This window comes from Colletotrichum karsti, assembly GCF_011947395.1.
Source record: "Colletotrichum karsti strain CkLH20 chromosome Unknown Scaffold25, whole genome shotgun sequence".
NCBI classification, from domain to species: domain Eukaryota; kingdom Fungi; phylum Ascomycota; class Sordariomycetes; order Glomerellales; family Glomerellaceae; genus Colletotrichum; species Colletotrichum karsti.
The window spans coordinates 275,215-299,102 of record NW_024065925.1 but is presented as its reverse complement, the minus strand read 5'-3'; the positions used below and the strand labels follow the sequence as shown (position 1 = coordinate 299,102).

Genomic DNA, 23,888 nt, shown 5'->3' with positions numbered 1-23,888 from the left:
TGTCCTCTCAGCCCTAAGACCCTCGTCTAAACCAACATGCAAATACCACTCTTGGGACGGCCTCATGTCCCGGAGTGTCCATGCTCATATTTTGCGCATCTTGACAATGCTCCGATCCAAGGATGTGAATCATTTCTTCAGAGCGAAGCACCGTTCGATGTTGTCAGCGTTGTTTCCCCACCAATTCACCATCACAGCGCCCGTGGTGCCGAGGAAGATGAAGATGAATAGCAGGTTGGCATTGAATCCGGTATCCAAAGCCGCACCGCTGATATAAGCCCACTTGTTCCAGAACGTCCGTCTGTAACGGTATAGATAGAAGTTGAAGAATGTTCCAACCAAGAAAGTTGTGAAGGGGCCGGTGCTGAGGTTGCCATGAAAGGTCGCGGCACTAGCAAAGAAAATGGTCGAGTTCCAAAGATCAAACCTGGCCTTCGGGAATTTCTTGTGGAGAAGCCATATGATGATGGGAGCTATCGCACCTGCGGGAAATCCATACAACACTGGCTTGAAGAAGGAAGATGCAAAGAGCTTCTTTGGGCCGACCAGTGCATATTGAATCCCGGCAGTATTGTAGCTCTTGAACTCTTGGCCTGTCCATTGTCCTTGAGGATCTGGGATTCGACCGCTGACGTAGTCAAACTTGGAGGCAATGACCCATCGCATGACTCCATAGTTGATGGGAAGAGCAAGCATGTTGGCAATGATTTGGATCCCAATGACATCTCGAGGTGGAAGATGAAGATAATGACCAATCTGATGTTCTGTCAGTTCCCGTTGTTGGCGAAAGAAATGCAGTCAAACCCACCTTCTGATCTTCAAGTACGACTCGAGCGTCATACCAAACATTTCCTGAAATGATGCGGTAGGCCAATTGACCAAGCGGGTGCCGAGACGAGCCGGGCGCATCGATCATATCTGTCACGGAGTCAATGATGCTCACATCTTTGGGTACATGGATACCAACAGCCGTAAATAAGTTCGTTGAAGAAACCAACTTTGATCGAGTATCCTGACATGGCGTAAACCAGGCTCATCGGCAGCATAGCTGCAGCCCCAAAACCCAACGCGACAAAGTAAGTCCAGGTTGGCATCCAGACGGACTTAGTTGCGACAATAATAAGGAGGATTCCTATCGGTATAGCAGTGAGGAGACCCCATTCCCTTGCAAACAAAGAATAAGCGAGTGTCTAGAAGGGATGCCAAATCGAGAGGTGACTTACCACAAAGTGAGGCTTGGGTATTGTTGGATGATTCGGCTGCGAAGATTAGTTGGCACATTGTCATTTTTGGGATCACGATGACGCACCTTAGACGATCTTGGTGGTATTCGCCTTGATCTTTCCTTGCCTTCCAGATCTTGGAAATCTTTGGGCCCAAGAATAAGCCGCACCAGACAAAGGAGGAGATGTACGAAGCGTACCACTGTTATACGTCATCAGTGCGATGTTCAGTCTACATGTAGACTTTCTGATTGACACATACCATGAAGATTTCCCATGTGTATTGAGCTCCTGAGTATGCGAGACCAACTTCATGGTATCTTGTCTCATTCACATGCTGAATGCCACTTGAGTCCGTGTAGACTAAGCTGGTAAGCCGCTTGTGTTTTCTTGCAGCATGAATGCACTTACTTAAAGACTCAAATGGATAGGCCGAGCCGTTCTTCTGAAACACTCCGTTTGACATGATATTGTATGTTGGTGATCCCCATAGATTCCCAAAATATGCCACGGGGATAAGTATCCAAGTCTTCTGAGTGTCAGCTGTGATTCTGCTGGCGATGCAGAAAGATTGGCTTACAGTAATCACAAAACCAACAAAGATTGTAACCTGAACACTGTAGGGGTATGTGATGACGGTCGATGTGATGTTAGACCAGTTCAACGTGATGTTGAGAAGTCCAATGCCACCTCGGCCCGCCCCGAGGAAGTTCACGGTGTGATTGCGGCTAGCAAACCAGCAGAGAGGTGCAAGGGCGGCAACAAATGGGAAAAGATATTCGGGCAAGAATTGCCAGAGGAAAGTACCCAGCAAAATCCACCAGAAAACCTTGAGCATCTCGTCAGTCTCATCTATGACTTTGGTCGTTGCTATCTGCATTCGTACCTTCATCTGTTTCTTGGAAACACTTTTATGAAGCTCTGTTTTGCCTTGCATACTTCGATAAAGTGTGACCTGCTGTAAAGAAAGGGGGAAGATGAACTCCGGATCGTCTATCAGAACCTTGCGAACTCGTAACTGTTAGATTCAGTAGAGAAGCACGCGTTTTCCAACCACTTACCCATGGCTGCGAAGGCAAATCCAAGGAGTGAAGCGCCCTCAATAACAACTCAGTAACTCTTCATGGGGAAGATAGGCCTTTCCGACTTACCCAACCAAAGAAAAGCGCCACAGCTGGATGCATGGTAATGCCATAATACAATGCGGCATTTGTAGGCAGAAAAGCTATGAAGGAATCAGAACTTGCGAGTTAGAAAGGTAGAAAGATGAGTTCACTCACTTGCCCACTGGCCTTGACTGCCAGCATTAGCAGCAATCCCGATGATCGCATGTTCTTTGATAGAGAATGGACCTGGGTTCAACGAGAAGGAAAAGCGCCCCAAAGGTACAGTGTAGTCGGGGAGGATGCGAGCAAGTAATCGACCAAGAGGCGCTGAAGCTAGAATAACGAAGAAGACGGGAAATGGAGCCGTGGTAGTCCGGAAGCTGTTTGGCGATCAGTTTCAGCAACGGTAGTAAAAAGAATTGCTTCTTACTATGAGAGCTGGGAGACGATGCTACCAATGGTACAAAAGACCGCTGACAGTAGCAGAGACCGAAACGTAAGAACAGGCAGAGAGGGGTCATCCTCGAAACCGACAACAGTCCGAACAAGCTCGGGTATGTTGGCAAACTCATCGGACTTGAAGTCGTACTCCGGCTCCGACTCATCGGATGAGCCCCGCTTCGTGCCGTCTGGACTATCGTCATTGAGTCCGCCGATGAAGACTTTCTCCGAAGTTTCGAACACACGATCGACGGCTATGTGGGTAGCTGTCGACCCCTTCGAATCCGCCAACGTCGTCTTTTCGTCACGTAATTCAGACATAATTGGGATTCCACGGAGTCACAGCAAAGCGAAACACATGACACAACGCGATTCATGCAGAAGATATATAAGAGCTGTCTTGGTTTGGGGGGATTCTTCCAAGCTAATTGCAGCATACCATTGCGGATCTCCGTGAGGTGCTGAGAACCGATGCTGCATTGCCACCCCGATAATGCAGAGTCCTCCTCAAGCTAGGAATGGCTTATCATTCACGACAGGGAAAATTGGAAAATGGCCATTGGATGAGATGCTCGAAACCCCCGCGCATCATGCCAGAAATGTTTCCAAGACACATCGCAGCCCCTGTCTGTTGGATCAACAGCAAAACTGGCGCTGCTCGGCGTCGCACACACTCCGATTTCTGCCTCACTCGGAATAGCGCGCATCCCACGTTCTTCCCCTAGCGTCGGCTCATACGTCCTAGGAGGATGTTTGGAACCTCGAATGTAAAGTGGAAGACTGAATGATGTTACTGCAGCGGCCACAGCATGCATTATCTGATGGCGTTATCAAGACGCAATGTGGGTGGAGTATGTCGCGAGGTTGCGGGATGCGGGTGAGCCCTGCCGGGACTTTGCCAACGTCCGTTGATAAGGAGTCGTAACAACATGAACCTCAGAAAACCGGTATCAACATGCAGAGACTTTGTTTGGAGTGCTGGACCAGTTGTTAATAGATCACTTACTTCTCCTCCAACTAATTTCTGCGAGGAGAGCACAGTGTCTTCTCAGCGGCTAGGTCATCTTCTACTTGATGTTGGCTCCTTAAGGAAGCTTTGCCTGGACCGAAATTGTATTGTTGGTCGCCATATCTTATTCATTCTATGAAGAAACTCATTCCATGCCATCTTACAGGATAAATCATAATATCGCAACTTTCCAGCAGCCAACTTACCCAGTGGTTATTTGACATGTTTCTCGTCCTTCTTGTGGTGCCAGGTCAACATGGTCTCCAGAGCCGTTTTCATCTCGTCATCTTCCAGGACCTCAGATGTCTCAACTGCCCTCATAGGTCATGTCGAACATGCTGCAGGCAATGAAGCTGGCAAGGTTGGCAACGGCTATCAATCGTATCCTGCTTTTAGCACTTTCTGGTACGATTATGCGGAGATACGCCTTATAGAAGACAGGCAAAGGCACCGTCCATATGGTGCAAGGCAGCTCTGAAGAATGATACTTGCACAGAGGAGCGATCCCCAGTTCGTCTTGTTCGATGCCTGCCCAAGAGAGAGACAGGCGAGCATGAGCCTTTTGAACGGATTGCCGATGGCGTAGCGGGAGCCTCTTTTGGCGAATTCGGAGAGGTATGATGGCGGAAGATTGTCAGTTCCAGAAGCTGGCGATTTGAAGCTGCTCGTCCGGAACGACAAATATCAAATCCTCCTCAAATCGTCAGTAACAATGGCCACATCTCAAACAATTGTTGATGTCTGAACCCGCCAATTTTGGTGCGAGCGGATAGCCCAAACGGCCCATTGGGGTTTCCCACTCCTAAGTATGATCTTTGCCGCTCCAAATCCAGTAAGGATCTTCAAGAAATAATTGTTCAGATTACAATCCAAGGTCTGCAGGGTGAATTTTGTGTTGATCTGAGGTTATGGGGAAAGAAAAAGAAAAACCAAAGGAATTTGTTCAGGCTAACAGCCATTCGTCGCGCAGAAGATTGATAGCAATTAGCTAGAAATGCGCCTGCTTTCCAGGCTGAGGCAGTTATCACCACCCACAATTGAAATGCCAATTGCAAAATCATTGCCATTCGAGAGCTGACATATTGACAGTATATGCTTTTATGATAATCCTAGGTCATGCGCATCCTCATAAGCCATGTTTGTGCGCAGTTGTGCGGCTCTCTTCTCACTTCTGTTTGGTCTGTTCTAAGCTCACTGCAGGAGGCAGCTGGCTGCCTTCTTATACTTCAGATTCTGCGTTGCCGAACCTGCATGTTTGTCGGCTTAGCTTCATAAAGGACTTCTTCTTCCTCATGCAAGTTCATTGACGGCCAAGTGCCAGAAATCTGCCCCGAGAGCAGCCTAGACTGACCCCGGGCGCTATGGCTTTTTTATGTGGAAGATTATCGTGTTATGGAGGGGTGAGCCGGGCGCAGAGCATCGGTGTGCTCTCGCACATTGTAGAAAGTGAGGCTGCAGGCTGCGTCTCACCGACACTAGATAACTTGGGGCTTTTTATGAAGAATGAAAAGAGGGTGCCTTGTTATTATAAATGATCGCATTTGTGGCAATTGAGGAGAAAATTGCCACTGGGACGTCACCCGCCAGCAGAACTTCTTGACGAAGTCCTAGTCGTTGCCGGAGTCATGGATCCTCTCTCTATCACCGCGTCGGCAATTACGCTTATCGAAGCTGCAGCCATTGTAAGTCATGACCGCATCATGATCTGAAGCTTCCTTTCCTTCCTTGTACTGAAACATTTGGCAGGTCACAAAATCCCTTTACGAGTTCGGGCAGGCTCTTAGAACGGCTGACTCACGATTGACGAGCTTGAGCTACGAGTTGATGCATTTGACCGAGTTCCTGAAATCTGTCAACAAAACATTGAAGGATTGCCGCCCGTTTGACCTAGCGCTTGTAGACGACGAGTTGTGGCGGCAAAGCGATTCTGCCTTGCTGCACTGCCAAATGACACTAAGCGACCTGAACAGCTTGATACAGAAGATCAAAGATGGAGCTGGGTCGACGAGATTCGGTTGGAGGATGAAGGTAGTCATTGATCTCAGCATCCATGGCAATGAGATCGTGGCATTTCGTGACAGAATTCACAAATCCAATTGGGCTTTGCAGACAATCTTACATACGATTACCGTGTAAGTCTAAGAAAGAATATTAGATTGGTTATGGAATTTCTAACCCCTAACATGTAGATCTCTCTCATTGAGAAACAACGCTGGACAAAGGCTGATCCTTGACGAGCTGGAGCGGCTCAAGGTATCAATAAGCGAGGCTCTTCGAGTCTCTTGCCGACCTGCGGGGGGGTTTTCTCATGGGGGAAGCAGCCAGTCCGATGCGAGGGTCGCTCGAAATCTGAAAGATCTTGCCAATGCAGCCAAAGTCTTCTACTCGGCCGCTAGCTCGACAGCCAGCACTTCCCGAGGGGATGTTAGCGAGACAGCCTGGCGATCAACTTCAGCAGCGGCCATGAGCCTTGATGGAGAGTTTTCTCCAGCTACTCGAGAGATGGTGGAAAGATTTGTTCGCGACGGCTATGTCCAAGCCACGAAGGAGACAAATAACACGTCCAGTCTTATCTCCGAATCCCCTATTTCGCCGGTCCAGCCAAGTTATTCGGATCTTGGTGACAAAGAACTCGACTTGGAGGATGAAGAGGACGAGGAAGCAGAGTTTGAGAGAGAATATGTGTTGGGCTTGCAAAAGTTGGCGCTGGAAAGCATCAATTCCCACGAATTTGACAAGGCCGGCGATGCCTTACAAGAGGCCTTGAAAGAACAATCCAAGTGGGATCCAGAAAAAACCGAGCAAGACGGTGACATCTCACCACGAAATCTCAAGATTCAACTCGCAGCCTGCTACTTCCTCCAAGGAAATTGGAAATTGGCGGAATGCATAGTTCTGGAACTTGCAAGCTTGAAAAGGGACAGGGACGTCGCTATCTGCAACTTACTTCACGCTCTTGCGCTGGGGTATTTGTCGGAATACTCGTTCGAAAAAGCCCTCAAGACTTGCCAGCAGTCACTTCAGGGGAAGAAGAAACTTTCCAAGGAGCAAAGAACAAGCGACAGCATTTTGGACTACAACGCAAGCCTTGGTCTTCTGGCCACGATATTCGACATGGCTGACGATTACATCCGTGCCGAGGTTCTCCGACGGCAGCTTCCATTGAACTTCAGTTACGATCATCCAAGAAATGCGGGAGAATACCTCGCAAGGCATGAGAAGTTTATTTCGACAGCTTTCCCTACCGAGACCCCGGACCTCAGCTTGACTGGCACGACAGTTTCGTCATCATCATTAGCTGAAGCACAGCAAAATGAGGTGGATGATGCCAGGCAACCAGCACTCCCGCAGAATCGTCCACAGTTACGAAGCCGAAAGTTGTCTTCCAAGCTCTTGTCTACGCTCCAAGTCAAGTCGGATCAACACCGCCGACTCGAGAACGACACAAACAAAGAGGTTTCTCTGCGTCCTCCAGTACTGCCCAGTAGGCTTGACACTTCTAGCAGCGAGTTGAACTCGCCTGCTTCGGATGACCTGCCAAGTCCCATGCGTCGGAGGCTAACTCGATTGTTGAGCACCATGACTCTGCGCGGCACAGAACATGCAGAGTGCTCGGATGATGATAGTATTTCAAGCTCCTCATCACGCCGGTTTCCTCTGATCACCAGATGGTCCGTACGACTTGGTCACCAGATCTTCGGTCCCAAGAAGTCAAATAAACTGCTCAGAAAGAAGCCCAAGATGGTTTCTTTTCCCATAAAGAGTAGTTTCTATCACAAAGGCACGTCAAAGCGGCAGAATTTGAACGTCGATACCTATGCAGACGACAGCGACAAATGTGGCACATACAATGGCTATTACGCTCCTCAGACCCCGCTGGGCAAAGACGGCGATTTTACGGTTCTGGGCAGCTCCCGCGATGACGATCAAACATTTGACGAGCCTACTCAAATGCAGTCAGATATGGTGGACAGTTCGACGACTGAAAGGGTACCTCATGTGGGAATGGCCCCTTACTCGGCAGATTCATTCGGCTACTCGGAGCTTCATGAAGACCATATTCGAGAGCTTCCTAACACAAGCCCCCTTCCGGAGCTCTCACAGAATCCTCAATCCCCAATTTCTGCCAGAACACGCCGTGTGCATTTTGCAGTGCACACTCGTGGGGCGGCAGCTCAAAGACAACACAACGAAGAACACGCGCGCCGAGATGTCCAAGAATATCCCACGGCGGTTGCAGAGCTAGACTCTGGTCAATTCTATCGAACGAGTTCCACCGAGAGCTGGTTGAAACCAACGTCCCAAATGTTGCGGGGTTCAACAAGCACGGGGTATTGTGAGACTGACACGACGAGAACAACACATGAGCCCGATCAGACCCCATCGCCTGTAGAATATGGCTTTGCACAGCTCGTCTCAGCGGAATCTTGCGATTCTACCAGTCCTCGATCTTTATATTGCAAGGTCGAAAGGAAGCCCCTTTTTGTGGCGACATGCAGCTCACAGCGGCAGGCCGGGGAGGCAAGCTCGCCCCATAGCCTAATTCGGGAAAGGCACCAACACGATGGACAGCAGTTTAGGAAAGAAGCTTAACAGAGTGTCAGGGATCTCATGATTTCAGAATCTGTTTTGAAAATTTACGGGCAGTTCCTACAAGCACAAGCACTCTGTGAGCTGCCAGATTTGGAACTTTGGTCACGCGGGGTGGGAACATGAGCATCAACTCAATGTTAGGAGTTCTCCAATGCAGACCAAGAACACCAAATGGATGACCTGGCCAACACGGATAGAAGTAGGTTGTGTACGTGATGTAACGCCGAAAAAAACAATCCATGTTCGAATGTGCCAAATTGACGCACGTTACTGGATTCAGCTTCTTGATGTATCTCCTTCTATAGCGCATTCTCGCGTTTTCATTAACTATAAATCATATGTAACTAGGGTTTCTCATTTACCATCTTAAATATATCTTCTATTGCTTTCGGTATGGGATCAGCACACAAATTCAGCCTCGCTCAGCTTTTGTGACATCGCATCTAACGACGTGAGGATTGCAATCAGCAGCTCTCCCTCTGGATACAAAAGTGAATTCATAAAATCATTCCACCCGTTTTCTCCGAAAGACCTTCGATGCCCACCTTCAAAAAGTGTTCATCATCCTCGATCTGTTTTCTCACGAGACCGGCCATAAGTTCCTCGACATCCCAGTTGGCCCACACAAAGCGGCCATGAAGAAATCTAGCTTCGGGACTGGCAGCCCAAAGCGAGAACTGACTGGGCAGGTTTTCTGAGTTGCCATCGTTTGTTAGCATTCTTTCTCGGAACCTATGGATTATTCCCGCCTACCGTCATCGAACTTGATGCCCATGTCCTCGTTGAACCCTGCGGACCGGGCAGAATCCGTAAGTACACCCCCTGGATGTATACTAACGATCTGCATGTCCGTCGGTTTGGTGTCTTTGGCGATTTGTTGTAGCAAAAGAGTGCCGGAATTCTTCGTGAGTCCGTACGTTGGCCGATCGGGACCCATTGTAGTCCACATGTAAGCAGCAACGGTTGAGATGTTGACGAGGAACTATGTTCATCTCAGCGAAATTCTGAAGCATGAACACAAGCCACGGAGAGGCCTTTAGCTTACTTTCTGTCTGACAGCCCCTTGTATCGATTGTTTGTAGAAATAATCCGTCATGGCTAGCGGGCTTCTCACGTTCGCCTCAAAGTCGGCCCAAACCTTGGAGATGCCGCCCTGTAGAATTGTCTCTTTGGCCCCAAACCCCGCAGCATTGAGCACCAATACATCTACAAAGATGCTGTTGGACTGCAGGTCCTTCCAAAGCTTTTCGATGTACAAAACATCGAAGGCATCACCAACTCGTCCATCTATCTTGGTGGACTTTTTCGACTGAGTGGCTTCTGTCGAGAGATTGGTAACGACAGTTTTGACAGTCTCTTCGCGGCGCCCAAGTATAATGACGCGCTCTGCGTCTGCCGCGACGAAGTTGCGGGCGATGGCAAAGCCGATACCACTGCTTCCACCGGTGATCAAGACGGTCTTTCCCGACTGGTTCAACTCGGGACGGGACGGTGAGATGGCTGGATAAGGCTTCTTGTGGTACTGTGTGAGGCTGGGAAGACTCATGTTGAATGCCCTCTCAAGGTAAAAGGCTAAAACAAGCAGTTTATAAATACTAGAGGGTTTTTTCTGAAGATGAGTGCTGTAGTACATATTGAGCATTCTTGAATATTGGGTTGATTCTCGTACTTAAATCATTCCCGGGGCGCAACTCAATAGCGTCAATTGCCAAGCCGGTCTCGTTCGTGATATGTCAATTTGCAGATAGCATCTGCTTGGTCATTGAGTCTGGGCCCAAGCTGTGTGCGTGTAGCATTGTTTACGAATTCATTCCGATCTGGCTATACGGTATTGTCATCAGATGCGGATAGCTGCCACCAGCGACCGAGCCGGTTCAACTTCTCACCAGCTTACAAACCGATGTAGGATCAAAAGCCCGCTGAATAAATCTAGGGTTTCCGCATTCCATTACTTGTGTGGTGTATGATTGGCGTGTTTGCTTTGACTTCTCCCGCTAGACATCCGCTGTGGGCATGTAAGACGTGAAATCGCCGCACCAACTCCGCTGTCGGCCGCCCATCGAACTCCGCACGTGCATGATGTATGAAGAGACAAAGATGGCTGACGAGCACCGCTTGCCAAATCATCATCCTCACATCGTGTCACTATCATTCCTTCGGATGCTGAATTCTTATTGTATCACTTTGGTATACGTCTGTTGATGCTGAATGATGTGAGCTTCTAATTTTGCGCCATGATTGTGATATCCCTTTCCCGTCTATGCAGTCACCCAAAACGCCTCCCAATGCCGAGCCTCTAAGCATAAAGATGGCCAAGCCCGTTAAAGATTGTCTTTTATGACTGGTATCCGTCGGCCCTGTCGACCGCGGTCGCCTGAGCATACTTGCTTGCATCCACGCTGACAGTGGGCAAGTATCCTTGGGGGTTGACGCCGCCGCCAGTGATGGCAAGACCCTCCGCCGAAGAGTTCACTCCGAGAGTGATCTGAGAACCATGGTTAGTTTGTGTCTTTAATGGCAAGATGAGCACTACTTACGTAGCCAACGAGACCATCCTCGATGTTGTCGGTCAACTGAGTGACGCTGATGACGGCACTGTAGCCATCAGAGCTGGCGTCGGAGAAGAGCGAATCCTCGGCGTTGGTGGTGCGGTTCAGCGTCGTCAAGTGTGCGCTGTACGGCTCCAGAGCGTAAACCTGGCTCAGCAGATCCTCCTCAAAGAACAATTGTCCGATGTGCTGGACCTTGCTGGCGGAGTATGAGGTGCCGTTGGTGATGTTCGTCTGAGCAGTGACGTGAATGTGCGTGGTGCGCGTGACGTAGTAACCCGGGAACTTGGTCAGGTATTCGACGATACCATTGTCATCAGTGACTTGGATTCCGCGCAGGAAGGTTTCATCGTCGGTTGTCCCATCATCTCTCTTCGTCCAGTCATCGAAGAGTTCCGCGGTGTCAGGGTCGATGCCAGTGAATGATGAGTAGGATCCCGTGGCGTTGCAGTTCCAAATAGTGAGAGCGGTTCCCTTGAGCGGCTCGCAGGTCTCGATGTCGATCACACCGATATCAAGGTAGAAGTCCAAGCCTCCTTGCGACTCACGGAGGTCATGACGGACCATCTCGCCGTCAACGCTATAGAACATCAGTGCATGTTTACCAGGAAGTCTTACATATAACTTACCCATAGGGACCCCAGACAGTGTCAGGAGCCAGGACGCAAGTGTCGTTCTGGATGGTGGTGTAGTGCAGAGAATCGCGTTGCATGAGGTCCCGAGCATCAGCATATCCGGCCTCGGCCCGACGAGCACGCAGACGGCTGGCGCGGTTCGCAAAGATCTCTGCCTTGCGCTTTTCAATAGCAGCGGCGCACTTGTTGGTGCTTCGGCCGACCACATGCGCCTCGGCCTTGGCCTTCTCGGCTGTAAGTCGCTCTGGGTGAGCGAAAACAGGGGCCAGCGCCAAGGCGTGGAGGAGAATGTTGGTGATCTGCATCTTTGAGAAATTTGAGAGAGAACGAAGTTGGAGAAGAGAGTGACTGTGGTTGGCTTCTAGAGTGCAGATCTCATGGACGAAGGGAGACCATCACGTCTTATATCCCACGGAACTCCTATCCTTCGTTATTTTTGGGCCATATTTTGCATCAACTTTCGTTCTTTACGCCCCTAACTAATCAAAAGCTCCGGAATGGCTTACGTCGCGAAGAACATGATTGGAAGATACTAGAGTAAGGCTGACGTTTACCCACGTCGCCACGAGTACAGACTCGGAATGTGGGCGTTTCTGTGGAGTTGAGGCTCTCATGGGATGGCTATTCGACCTCTGAGCCCCTGGAATTGTGCGGTGTTAGGATACTTGGCGGGTGCACCGCCCCTTAACAGCGATATACGGCGACGTGCAATTCCTTCCCGTTTCGGCCGTCACGGCTAACATCGCCGGTGGGATGCTCCATTACAACGGCCCCTTGTGGCGGTACGGGACCTTTTTTTCACTTGATTTACAGGGCTTTAAAGAAGTCCGTGAATCGTTCTGTGTGATTCGGCACGGCGGTAATGCCCGAGTACCGTGATCTTTCGGCCTCGCCATGGTCCTTCTGCCGTGGACGCGTCAACCTTCAAGACTCTCTCAACTGCTTCAAGTGGGCTTCATAATTGAAATACGTAGTGGTAGCCCGGTTCCAGTAATGCTGAGTCCTGTTGATTAGGCAAACTTATTGACGACTTAACCAGATCGATTGTAGATGAGAGAAGAGCGAGCTTTTCAAGTGACTTGTCATGTTAAATCATACTCCTGGGATCAGTGGGCTTTTATCGGCCAGCCCGACAAGAAAAGAATGAGTTAAGGAGTGCAGATGAGGTGTGAGCCTTTCCGGATTGTACTCCGCGGATCGCGCGCGCAGTGCATGCATATGGATTGGGCGGAATGATAGCATTAAATAGTGGATGGTCCATGAATGAACGCAAAGGGACTTTGCAATCAGCTTATAAGTCATTCCACGACTCGTCAGATCTATGGCTCTCGTTATCTTTGGCATTATTGACGAAACAGTAGAGTACTGCATGTTGGCACTCGTCCAACAGAAGGGAAAGATTCTAGTAATGACCAATTCTATCCCATATATCACCCAAAGATACTTTAACTAAATATTTGAGGCCATGGAAACGTAGCGGTAACTTCACAGGAGGTGTTGATGTCGGTTCGGACGGCTAAAAGGGGGTTCTTGGCATGCTTGCCCCAGAAATCATGCGCCTTACTGGGAAATGTCTACGCGGCAGACAGCGTGTGATCAGCACGATTAGCCGCTTCTGGACTGGGCCATCTTTCAGAACGAAGATTCCTTCTCAGCCAAACTTCTATGAGTCTTCTATTTACACTGCGGTTAGGTTCTCTTGCGTGTATTCATTCTCACTGAGAATCAATCAGACCATTCCATCAAGATGTGTCACGTACCCGAACAGTTCACGATACCCCCGAGGCAAGGTCTACGGCTAAATCAAGTGACTAGTAAGATTGCCAGTCTTTTGATAAAAGAAAATCCGGGCACGGCATGGACACTCCGGAACTCAGCACGTTCCGGGCAAGTCATTACCCGGCCCAGGAAGCCGACATGTGGAGCACTGTCCGCAAGCTTCGGCCCCGTACCAACGGACACGGCATCGTATAGTCGCCGGCCGTCGCGGACCGCACCACCTCGTACTTACAATCCAACGCGGCCGGCCTATCGGCCATCGGGAGGATCTGCCCGGCGTTCCACTACCGGCATCGCCGAAGGCATCCCGTCATGCGGGGTGGAAAAACAAGCTTTCAGAAGCACCCCCATCCCTGAACCAACTCCACTTCCCTCGCTGTTCATCTCGGCACTTCGGCATGCTTATCAGCTAATTGTCCAGTAGCAAGCCGCAATTCAGCTTCCGACCTGCCTATTTCGTAGCTAATCGCCATGCGTCTGCCTTTGACGCGGCGCTCATAAATTGTCGATACGAATTCATCATTTGCTCCTCGAGAGTGAATGGGTACAGCGCGAACATGACATGCCTTCTTAGGTTAGGTCTGTCCACTCTTTCAATTCTCCCATCGCGTCATTTTCCTGCACGGGAGGAGTAGGAGGGAGGGCGCTCGGCAGTAGGTCCGGCGTGATGCGGATGCTTTCCGTATATAGTTGGTCGTCCAATGTGTGCAACGCGAATCTTGGCTTTATCTTGGCTCTCTCTTGGCAGCTTTCTCGTTTCCTTGAGGCTCCAGTTCCCGTGTTGCGGTTCCGACGTCTCTGATCTTCCAGCATGCGCTCGTCAAGCATCGCCGCCGGCGTCCTCGCGGCCCTCGGCCTTCCGTTCGTCTCGGCCTGGGTCTCGCCTCATGCGCACCGAGCCCGTCTCGCCAATCGCCAGGTCGCGGCAAGCCATGACGTGAAGGCACCGCGCGGAGCGTTGCGTCGTAGTGAACTGCAGTACTACACCAACAAGACCAGCTGTAGGTGACCTCTCTTCATCACCGTGGAGGCTCTCCATGCTCACACTGTTCTCGAACCACAGCTTTCTACGTGGATGGAACCAAGATTCCCGAGGTGGACTTCAACGTTGGGGAGAGTTATGCTGGTCTCATCCCCGTCGACGCCTCGAAGCCCGAGGGCGAACAGCAGAAGAACTTCTTCTGGTTCTTCCCGACCGAGAACCCCGCTGGCAAAGACGATGTCATCATTTGGTTCAACGGCGGCCCCGGTTGCTCGTCTTTAGAGGGTAAGCTCGTCTAAGTAGGTACCCCGAAAAGGTCTTTTCTAACAACACGCAGGCTTCCTGCAGGAGAACGGCCCTTTCCTCTGGCAATACGGAACCTACAAGCCTATCCCGAACGCTTGGTCCTGGCATAAGCTGGCCAACGTGATCTGGTAAGAAATGACACAGAGTCCTCTACGTGCGAGTGCTTTGACTAACATCCCCGGAGGGTCGAGTACCCCATCGGCGCCGGCTTCAGCAGCGGCAACGTGACCGCCACCAACAACGCCGAAACGGCAGACCAGTTCGTCTCCTTCTGGAAGAACCTCGTGTCCACCTTTGGCCTCCAGGGCAAGAAGCTATACATCGCCGGAGAGAGCTACGCCGGAATCTACGTCCCCTACGTTGGCGCCGCCATGCTGGACAAGAACGACACCTCGTACTACAACGTCAAGGGTGCCCTCTACTACGACCCCGTCATGCCCTACTCGGACGACCTCGGCCTCGACCACGCCGCCCTCCCCGCGTTCCACCGCTACTGGGAGAACGTCCTCGGCTTCTCCAACAGCATGAAGGAGCAGATCGAACAGGACAACAAGAAGCTCGGCCTGGACGCGTACCTGGACAAGTACCTGTCCTACCCGCCCCCGGCGGCGCCGTGGCCGAACGTCCAGTGGGACCCCGACTACGACGTCGTCAACCACTTCGACAACTTCATCAACGTCATCAACCCGTGCTTCAACGGCTACCACATCCTCGACCAGTGCCCCGTCCTCTGGGACGTGCTCGGCTTCCCCTCGGTCATGTACTCGCCCCCCAACGCGACGCTCTACTTCAACATCCCCGAGGTCCGCAAGGCCATCCACGTCCCCGTCGACTACCCGTCTTGGAGCGAGTGCCAGGACCCCGTCTTCGTGGACGGCAACGACAACTACAACGGCACCGACCACGAGATCAAGTTCCAGACGCTCGTCGAGCGCACCAACAACGTCCACATCGGCTCCGGCCTCGCGGACTACGTGATCCAGCCCAACGTGACCGCGCTCGGGATCCAGCGCATCCGGTGGAACGGGAAGCAGGGCTTTGAGACGGCGCCCTCGGAGGAGCTGGTGCTTCCGACTATCAACAACAACGACGATAACACCATTAGCTGGGCGGGTGGTAACGTACAGGGGACGTTCCACACCGAGCGCGGGTTTACTCATTCCACGGCCAAGCTGAGCGGACACATGGTCCCGCAGTACAGCCCCGGCACCGCGCTGAGACACGCCGAACACCTCCTCGGACGGGTGAAGTCGTTGTCCAGCGGTGAGAACTTCACTGTGAACATTTCCACTTCGTTTGAGTGGCCTTACTAGACTTGTAATTATATTAATGTTTTTCGGGACGTCGTCCCTGATGGAAAATATGCGAAGACGTCACTGTTATCTGACTTCGTTCTGTTGACCAACCCAACCCAGTGAAGCAGCTCCCATGTTTACTTACAACTCTCGTTCGCAGTGAGATGTCTCCTTCCATATGAAATGTCGAGCATGAGGTGCCTGTGATGAGAACCTAGATTCACGATCGTCGATTGACAGTGTCTTCAGACGACTCGGCCCCGTGATATAAGTACTTAATCAATAGCGATCCTCGGAATAGACCGAGATGTATTGTCTAAGACCAGACATTCCTGTGAGTGACACGATATGAACTCCAAGACACAACGTCTCAACTTTGGCTTCATCTCTCAGATGACCCCAGAAAAGGAACGTTCTAGCCAAGGAGCTACGCCGTAGATGTCTGAGTACGGTTTGCTTATCTTGCTTGGTTCCGAGCGTCTTGTGATACGCAACTCAAAGGTTTAACAAGCACATGGCCCGCAACCCATTTTCCTTCACTTATATGGTACGATTATCTAGCAATGGCGATGCAGATGCACTACGATGATAGGCACCGTTGTTTGAGAGGGGAGACTTCAGCCTTGGCGATACCGGCGGGATGATTTCTTTACCAAGGCCCGGGAGGAATTGACCGGCGCAAGCGAAACGACCTCCAAATTGACTTGAGCTGGAGAATGTGCGGCACGCTCTGCTAAGTTCTATAAAGTGAGGCTGAATGCATTGTTTTACCAGCCTTGGCTTTCCCTCGATGCTGCAGCACACGATGAGCTGGGCGGTGGGTCGTGCTGATCGACTTTCCGGACGTGCCGGTTGCTGTGGTTCTGTCGGCAGCGTGGTTTTCCGATTGGAATTCTGCAACGTCCAGATTTTTGAGTTTGATCCGAGAGAGGTTGGAGTGAGCTCATGTTGACGACGAATAGGAACTGATGGGTTAGTTTCTGTTTACCAGGACGCGCACCTCAATCCACAAATGTTAACCGCTTGTCGGAAAGGCTGGGGACAACATCCACACCACGCCAAGTGGTGCCCAATATTCCGAAGGATCTTGGTAGGCGCCGTAATTTATCTGGATTTTACGGCACTACAACATGTACGATGAACTTCAATGTAAGGCCTCGTTAGCGGTGACGGAAGACTCGAGGTTCCCGCACATGTACTGAGCTAATAAGCCGGTATTAGTCCTCTCAGGCAGTAATGCTGATCTTCAATCTGAAGTTTTCGTCGTTTAGTTACAACTAATGCTTAGCTGCCAATCATCCAAACGACGCCAAGGTCTTGGAAATCTCCGTTTGATCGCTTGGCTTTGCGGGTGGTGTCCTGGAACAGCAAATGGAGGATGATTAAGCAGTTGGAAAGATCTTGTGTCGTTGAAACCATAGGTAGTCGATGAAGTTCGTCTGATGAAAAGTCTGCAGAGTTTTCCATCCGTGAAACTCTTACTGGCACTGGGCGAGTCACGTTCTTGATACTGTTGAGGTCGGGCAAAATGCCGAGAAATCGGGAGCGGATACAAGACCCCGCGGCGGGCAACACCCGTGAAGGGCCGGTCCCGGGCCCCGCACGAGCCTCACGGAAGGTTGTCTCGTTTCTTGTAGATCCGTCCCGTGGTCGAAACAAAATGCGCTGACCATCAAACTCTTGCTGATGGGAGATTATGGTTATCGATAGGAGAAGAGACGGTCATTTGGCGGACCTTCATCAGGCTTTTTTCTACCGCGTTGGACCGGTCCCGACTTCTTGGCCTTTCTGAGGAGGCCTAGGAGTTCCAGCACGCTGGACCGAGCTCAATGCTGAGATGCGGCTCAGCAAGGGTACCATCGATAAGGAGCCGAGCATTCGTGTTCCGGAGATGGCTGCAGAAACCCGCAATCCTTCTTTTCTGCACGGTAAGGTAAGCTCCCCGTCGCTGGTAGCATTGCATTGGTGGAGGCTGTAGAGGCGCAACTAGCGGCGCCACGGCCGTGCCAACAAGCTTCATCACTGGGTGTTAGACCAGCGTTGAGGCTTTCAGCCAACCTCGCCGCGTTGACCGTGCTGAGTGGCTTATCGTGGGCAGCAGCGTGGTCTATTTTCATCCACGGGCTGGATGGTTTTCGCACATTCGGGCTGGAGATTAGTGGCATGTCTGTACACTGTCGTATCGTCGAAGGCCACTAAGGGAGAGGCCTTCATACCAAACAAGTCCAGTACAGTCGAAATGGAGGGAGGTTGACATTTGATTTGGTAGATGTCCGTGACAGTGTCCGCTCGCGAAACCAGCGTGGCGGCAGGCGCATCCTGTCTACGATTGTCGTCGGATCCCAGGGATCTGAAGTGAATGGGGAAGCACCGGTAGGAGATCCGTCTGGCGTGCAGGACAAGGCAGATGCAGGCCGAGAAATGTGATACAGTCGGTGCGGGTGAAAGGGTCCCTTGAGTCGGTCGTGGCCAACGCATGGCGCGTGCAGTTTGAGTTGACTCGGTGGTGGATGGCTGCCTACTGGAGGGCGCAGCCGGCGGCCAATGAGTGGCAGCTGGCGAGGGATGTCAGCGTGAGGGGAGGAGGGGCGAAGAGAGAATCCTCGCTGTTTTTGGCGGAGTGCAAGGGGGCTATCTCTTGCGATACGGGACTGTTGGTGTCGGGTTTTGTGGTGGGGTCGATTGGGCAGCTGAGGCAATTCAGCCAAACTGCCAAAGCTGCGTTATCCTGGCAGCTGTGAGTATCCTAGGAGCATGGGACGAGCTGTGGTTTTGACGAACATCTCCGAGTCTTCGCCATTCTTTGCCATCGGCCATGTTCCAAAGGACAAGACGACAGCAACGTGGTCTCACGGTCGAGTCGTGTGTAGGCAATGCGCAGATTTGATTGTTGACCTTGGCCCCAGAGCTTGTTTCCGTTGCCACGGCGAGAGAGACCTGGACGCGGTGGCTGCAAGGGTCTAGATTAGCCACGGTTGTCGCACGTTGAAGTGACACGGGCCTATCACCCGTTGCAGAGGGCCACATTCCTGGCTGGCCTTGACATCACCGGCCGGGATGATTGATGTGACGCCGTCAAGCGCTCTTCTCATCTTTTTTGCGGTGCTCAGCTGAGCCGGGAACCAACTGAATGACGGACAAGGTGCTGCAAACAGCTACGATGCACCCACACAAGCGTAATTGATTGACGTGTGTCGCATCGTGTCAAAGTTCAGAGCATGTCGAGACAGGAGCCAATGGCGTCGGTGGCTTGCGCAAAACGGACGTCGCAAGGAGGAACGGGTCGAGGTCGTCGAGGGGCTGTCGTTTTCTCGAGTCGATGGTTTTCGAGAAGATTGCGAAACAAACGACTGGCGGAAGGGAGGGATTGGACTGCGGCGGTAGTTAGTATCAGTTCTAGCACGAGTACGACAATGTTAGAAGAGAGCAAACCAAACCAAGACTCCTGTTCGACCGGTGCTAGGATGAAGCTTGCCGGGGATGGCGGTGTTGGTGCGGCACAAGCTGCGTGTTCGCATTTCCAGGGCGGAAACTGGTGGGATGGACCGACCCAAGAGGGAAAGACCTTATGCGCATGGAAAGAGTTGCCCGTCGTCTATGCCTACCTATGCGACGGCGGTGTCGAACAATCGTCATTTTTTGCTCCTCGAGGAACAAATAAGGCAAGGCCATCACGGGCATCTGTCAGCCAACCAACAGTTGAAAGTTTCAGCCGATGGTCGGTGCATCTTGCGCTGTGACCTCATAGCTAGCTACGTTGCAGTTACCTTATTTTGAACCATTTGGATCGTACGGATACCTATTTTCTGCGGTTTCCAAGAGCGAAGACTGAAGAAAATGAACAATTAAATTGAACAGCAAGAGCAAGAGCAAGAGGTGGCAGGAAACACTGAAGCCCCTGTGCCCTGTGCCTGGGTCGCTCTTTCCAAGAACAGGGTGCGTCCCGCGCTGCGGGAAGGCGCTAACCACGACCAAACCCGCCCCCACCAATACCCACCCTCATCCAGCCATTCGTCCAATCATCGTCGTCTAAACCCCGGGATTCTAGACCAGCACCCACCCTGTCCGGTCGTGTTCAGTCTTCCAGGACTTTTCCATCCTGAATCCCAGCCCAGCTGCCAGCCCAGTCTCAGTCTCTCTCGGTGTCTTCTGCGCTTTCCCATTCCCAAATGAAGAACAGTCCCCAGCCTCTGTTTCTGCAATTTCATGTCTTGCCTGCCCGTCTGACACCTTTTTTTTTTCTCTGCTCTCCTATCAGCTATCAGCCAAGCTCCCGCCGTTACGTTGCGTCAGCTCGGGAACGTCTTCTTTCTGCAGGTCTGCATGTGCCTTTTTCCTCCTGCACATGTCCTATACTACGAATACGGCCCTTTCTCCTCCTCGATATTGACCTAACGAACTCACGACTTGTCACGATCCCTCAGCTCTGTATGCAAGCAAGCTGACGCAAGCTCTTGTGGCGAAGACTAGCTGCTGCAGTGAACACGACCTACTGGACCTGAACCCTACCTCTCACCAAGCGAGCGACTCGTTTTCCACTCGACGGGCCTCGACACAGCCTCCTTCGAGCCCCCGATCTCACCAATTCCCACACCACTCCGAGAAAAAAAGGCATCCCACCGCCGACCGTCTCGTCCTCGAACTTCTGTTGCCATCATAAGGCTATTTCTCCTTATACAGCCCCCTGCGCCTGCGCACCTCCGCATCCTATCGGCTTGACTGCCAAACCCACACCCTTCCCGCCGCCGTTGTCCCGTCGAAGCTTTGCCAAGATTGTTGACAATCGCATCCGCCCACGAGCCTGGTCGACTTTTTGCCCATACAAGCCAGGTTATCCCCTCGACTGCGACTTGTCTATGCCCAGCGCATTGAGTCTTCTTCTCCTCGAAAAGTCCACGTTCGATCCCCGCGCATTGTAACGAAATTCAGCGAATGACCACGAACATCGAGTGACGACAGCCCCTCCAAATATATCACCCCGGCGACCACGCCGCCGGTGTCGCATCCGCCACCATGGAACAATCAGGAGAGCTGCTCACAGCAGCACACGAAATATACGCCCGAATGGGAGGTTCTTCGGCAGATGCTGCTACGCGCCCGCCCGCCTACAAAGCCATTGGTATTTCCTTGGCTGTCGCTTCCGGCGCATTCATCGGCTGCTCCTTCGTCATCAAGAAGGTCGGTCTGCTAAAGGCCAACGAAAAGTACAACGAAGCTCCCGGTGAGGGTTATGGCTATCTGAAGAATGCCTGGTGGTGGACTGGTATGATTCTCATGATTGTGGGAGAAATCTGCAACTTTGTCGCATACGCCTTCACCGATGCCATTCTCGTCACCCCGCTGGGCGCCTTGTCCGTCGTCCTGACTGCTATCCTCTCGGCCATCTTCTTAAAGGAACGCTTGAGCATGGTTGGAAAAGTGGCTTGCTTCCTCTGCATTGTCGGATCCGTCGTCATTGTCATGAACGCGCCCGAGAACTCGGCCGTCGCCAATATCCAGCAGATGCAAAGCTACGTTATTCACCCCGCATTCTTGTCCTACGCCGGAGTCATCATCGTTGGCTCCATCGCAACAGCTCTATACGCTGGCCCGAGGTGGGGCAAGAAGAACATGTTGGTCTACATCTCCATCTGCAGTTGGATCGGAGGCTTGAGTGTCGTCGCAACTCAGGGCCTGGGAGCCGCCATCGTAGCTCAGGCTGGCGGTCAGTCCCAGTTCAACCAGTGGTTTCTCTACGTCCTGCTTGTTTTTGTCATTGCGACGCTTTTGACTGAGATTATCTATCTCAACGTGAGTGAGCCCCTCGCCAAGCTGAGTCCAGGACACTGACATGAAAACAGAAAGCACTTAATCTTTTCAACGCAGCTCTCGTCACTCCGACCTACTACGTTTATTTCACCAGTACCACAATCATCACCTCCGCTGTGCTTTTCAGGGGCTTCAAGGGAACACCCACGGCCATCGTCACAGTTGTCAACGGCTTTTTGACCATCTGCTCTGGTGTCGTGCTTCTTCAACTATCGAAATCGGCCAAAGATGTTCCCGACACGGCAGTTTTCACCGGTGACCTCAACCAGATTCACACAATCGCTGAGCAGGAGCAGCCCGAGACCGAACCCAAAGCCGACGCCATCCGCGGAGCCGCTGCCATTGTGCGTCGCTTGTCCTCCGCCAGACAGAAGATGGAAGAGGATGAGTTCAAGCGATTGCACGAAGAGAAGATGCGCGAGTCTTTGGAGCCTGTCAGCGAGGATGGCCAGCCGATGTACGAGTGGGACGGCATCAGAAGACGTCGAACCATGACCGTGGGCAGCCGAAGCACCCGAGGAACTATCATTTCGCCGTACCCGATTCCCCATTCCGGCGTTCCGTCCGGCGTACCTTCCGGCATCCCCCGCACGCCCACGATCGTTCCAAGCTCTCCGCAGGCTCATCCACCTCTCGGCATGTCCCATTTCCCAACCGAAGAAGAGTTGTCTGAACGGGATCGACCCACGTCTCCGGGCATGCTTTCGAGTATTGCTGGTACAATCCGAGAGCGAGCGAGGAGTGTTCTGTCAACAAACCAGCCACACATTTCCCAAGATCCGAAAGTGCAAAGCCCGATGCATCCTGTTCCTCTGACGGAGATTGCAGTCGCCACGCTCAAGTCGGACGACGACCAGTCGCCGTACTACGGCAGGAGCAGGGAGCATGTTTACGGACTTCCAGTGGCTCAGCATGGTGATATGGAATACTCCGGCGCCGCAGGTGTCTACGATCAACGGGCAGTATCGCAAGGAAGCGGCTTCAGCGGCACTAGCACTCACCTGGCGCCAACCCCGCCGCCGCACTCTGCGAAGAGACAGTTCTCATTTACCAACGTTTTCAAGAGGCATCATAACGACGCGGCGTCGCCAGCGCACCACGAAGATGACCCTCATCTTCGTCCGCACAGTCGGTACGGTCTGGGGTCGCGAGGGTACTCCAGCCCGCAGGTTAAGAATGCCACTGAAGAGGAGCGACTTGGCCTTGTGAAGGGGGATTCTCACTCGATGCCTGTTCTTCAGCGCTATGACGATGACGACGAGGACGATGCCTACATAGACGAGGACAAGGTGCGGGCCATCGACTCCAGCCCACCGCAGGCGTCCAGGTATGGCCGGGGTATCACGACGCCGCCAAGGAGAGGCAGTGATCCAAGGGAGGCAGATTACGAGTCGGAAGCGCCGACACCTCCACCTCACCGGTCACAGCCCGGTGGGGGTGGTGGTCGATTCTTATAAGCATATGAGTAGCATGATTTTGAATGGATTCGACGCCGACAGCACCATGATGGGTCCGACTCTTACTTGTCTGCCCTAGTGCTTTTCACGACTGTAAGAATAATGGACTAGTAGGTACATATCAGTATTATTGGAGGTCATGGCCTCGTTTGGTAGATGGAACGTTGCAGGTGTACATTAGATGGGGGAGAACAGGCCCATAGCCTGCAACATGAGGTCTTTGTTGGGTACCTACACTTATATACAACACAAATACAAGTACTTGACACCAAACAACCATAATATTGGCTTTTTCTTAATGTGAGAAGGGGAGGCGAACTGTTGTGCTTCGGTATGCCTTGCTAAAGAGAAGAGCAGCTTGCCTTGAAGTCAAATTCCAGGTCGACACAACATAAAAGCAACATCATACCTCAATGCTTCTGGAGTCAAGAAGCCCATCAATATCAGTGTGACACCTCAGCTGTCCTGATGGTCAGTGGACTTGAAACTACAGAAGATACTACAAAAACCTAGCCAGTCAGTTTCCTGGCAGTAGACCTAGAGAGGTCATCGCCATGTTTACCTCACTTCTCAACGTTGTAGAATCAGAAGACTTTTCAAGCTGACTTGAAGAGTAAGGGCAGTCACCCACCTAATAAATCTCGCTCTTTCCTCTTCCTTTGCAACTCTCACTTTTAGCGAGAAAAGGCTCAGGATAAAAAAACT

General features: G+C 51.7%; 5 protein-coding genes across 5 annotated transcripts; 2 read left to right on the top strand and 3 right to left on the bottom strand.

The window, feature by feature from the left end:
- Positions 1–129: 129 nt before the first annotated feature.
- On the bottom strand, positions 130–3,091 carry CkaCkLH20_07797 (putative plant-like oligopeptide transporter; the record flags this gene model as incomplete). The annotated part of the gene is made up of 13 exons (XM_038890513.1): positions 130–756; positions 809–918; positions 968–1,164; positions 1,224–1,259; positions 1,310–1,425; positions 1,486–1,586; positions 1,635–1,752; positions 1,804–2,052; positions 2,110–2,234; positions 2,285–2,321; positions 2,375–2,448; positions 2,504–2,709; positions 2,760–3,091. The coding sequence occupies 13 exons, from the start codon at positions 3,089–3,091 to the stop codon at positions 130–132; spliced, it is 2,328 nt and encodes a 775-aa protein (XP_038744121.1).
- A 5,778-nt stretch (positions 3,092–8,869) lies between these two features.
- Positions 8,870–9,918, bottom strand: CkaCkLH20_07796 (uncharacterized protein; the record flags this gene model as incomplete). The annotated part of the gene is made up of 3 exons (XM_038890512.1): positions 8,870–9,066; positions 9,126–9,354; positions 9,418–9,918. The coding sequence occupies 3 exons, from the start codon at positions 9,916–9,918 to the stop codon at positions 8,870–8,872; spliced, it is 927 nt and encodes a 308-aa protein (XP_038744120.1).
- A 789-nt stretch (positions 9,919–10,707) lies between these two features.
- On the bottom strand, positions 10,708–11,861 carry CkaCkLH20_07795 (extracellular dioxygenase; the record flags this gene model as incomplete). The annotated part of the gene is made up of 3 exons (XM_038890511.1): positions 10,708–10,857; positions 10,910–11,501; positions 11,551–11,861. 3 exons carry the CDS (start codon positions 11,859–11,861, stop codon positions 10,708–10,710), a joined length of 1,053 nt encoding a protein of 350 aa, XP_038744119.1.
- Positions 11,862–14,146: 2,285 nt separating this feature from the next.
- CkaCkLH20_07794 (serine carboxypeptidase) lies at positions 14,147–15,936 on the top strand (the record flags this gene model as incomplete). Its single annotated transcript, XM_038890510.1, has 4 exons — positions 14,147–14,336; positions 14,399–14,602; positions 14,655–14,751; positions 14,808–15,936. The coding sequence occupies 4 exons, from the start codon at positions 14,147–14,149 to the stop codon at positions 15,934–15,936; spliced, it is 1,620 nt and encodes a 539-aa protein (XP_038744118.1).
- Positions 15,937–20,931: 4,995 nt separating this feature from the next.
- On the top strand, positions 20,932–23,183 carry CkaCkLH20_07793 (duf803 domain membrane protein; the record flags this gene model as incomplete). Its single annotated transcript, XM_038890509.1, has 2 exons — positions 20,932–21,708; positions 21,759–23,183. The coding sequence occupies 2 exons, from the start codon at positions 20,932–20,934 to the stop codon at positions 23,181–23,183; spliced, it is 2,202 nt and encodes a 733-aa protein (XP_038744117.1).
- Between the last annotated feature and the right edge of the window lie 705 nt (positions 23,184–23,888).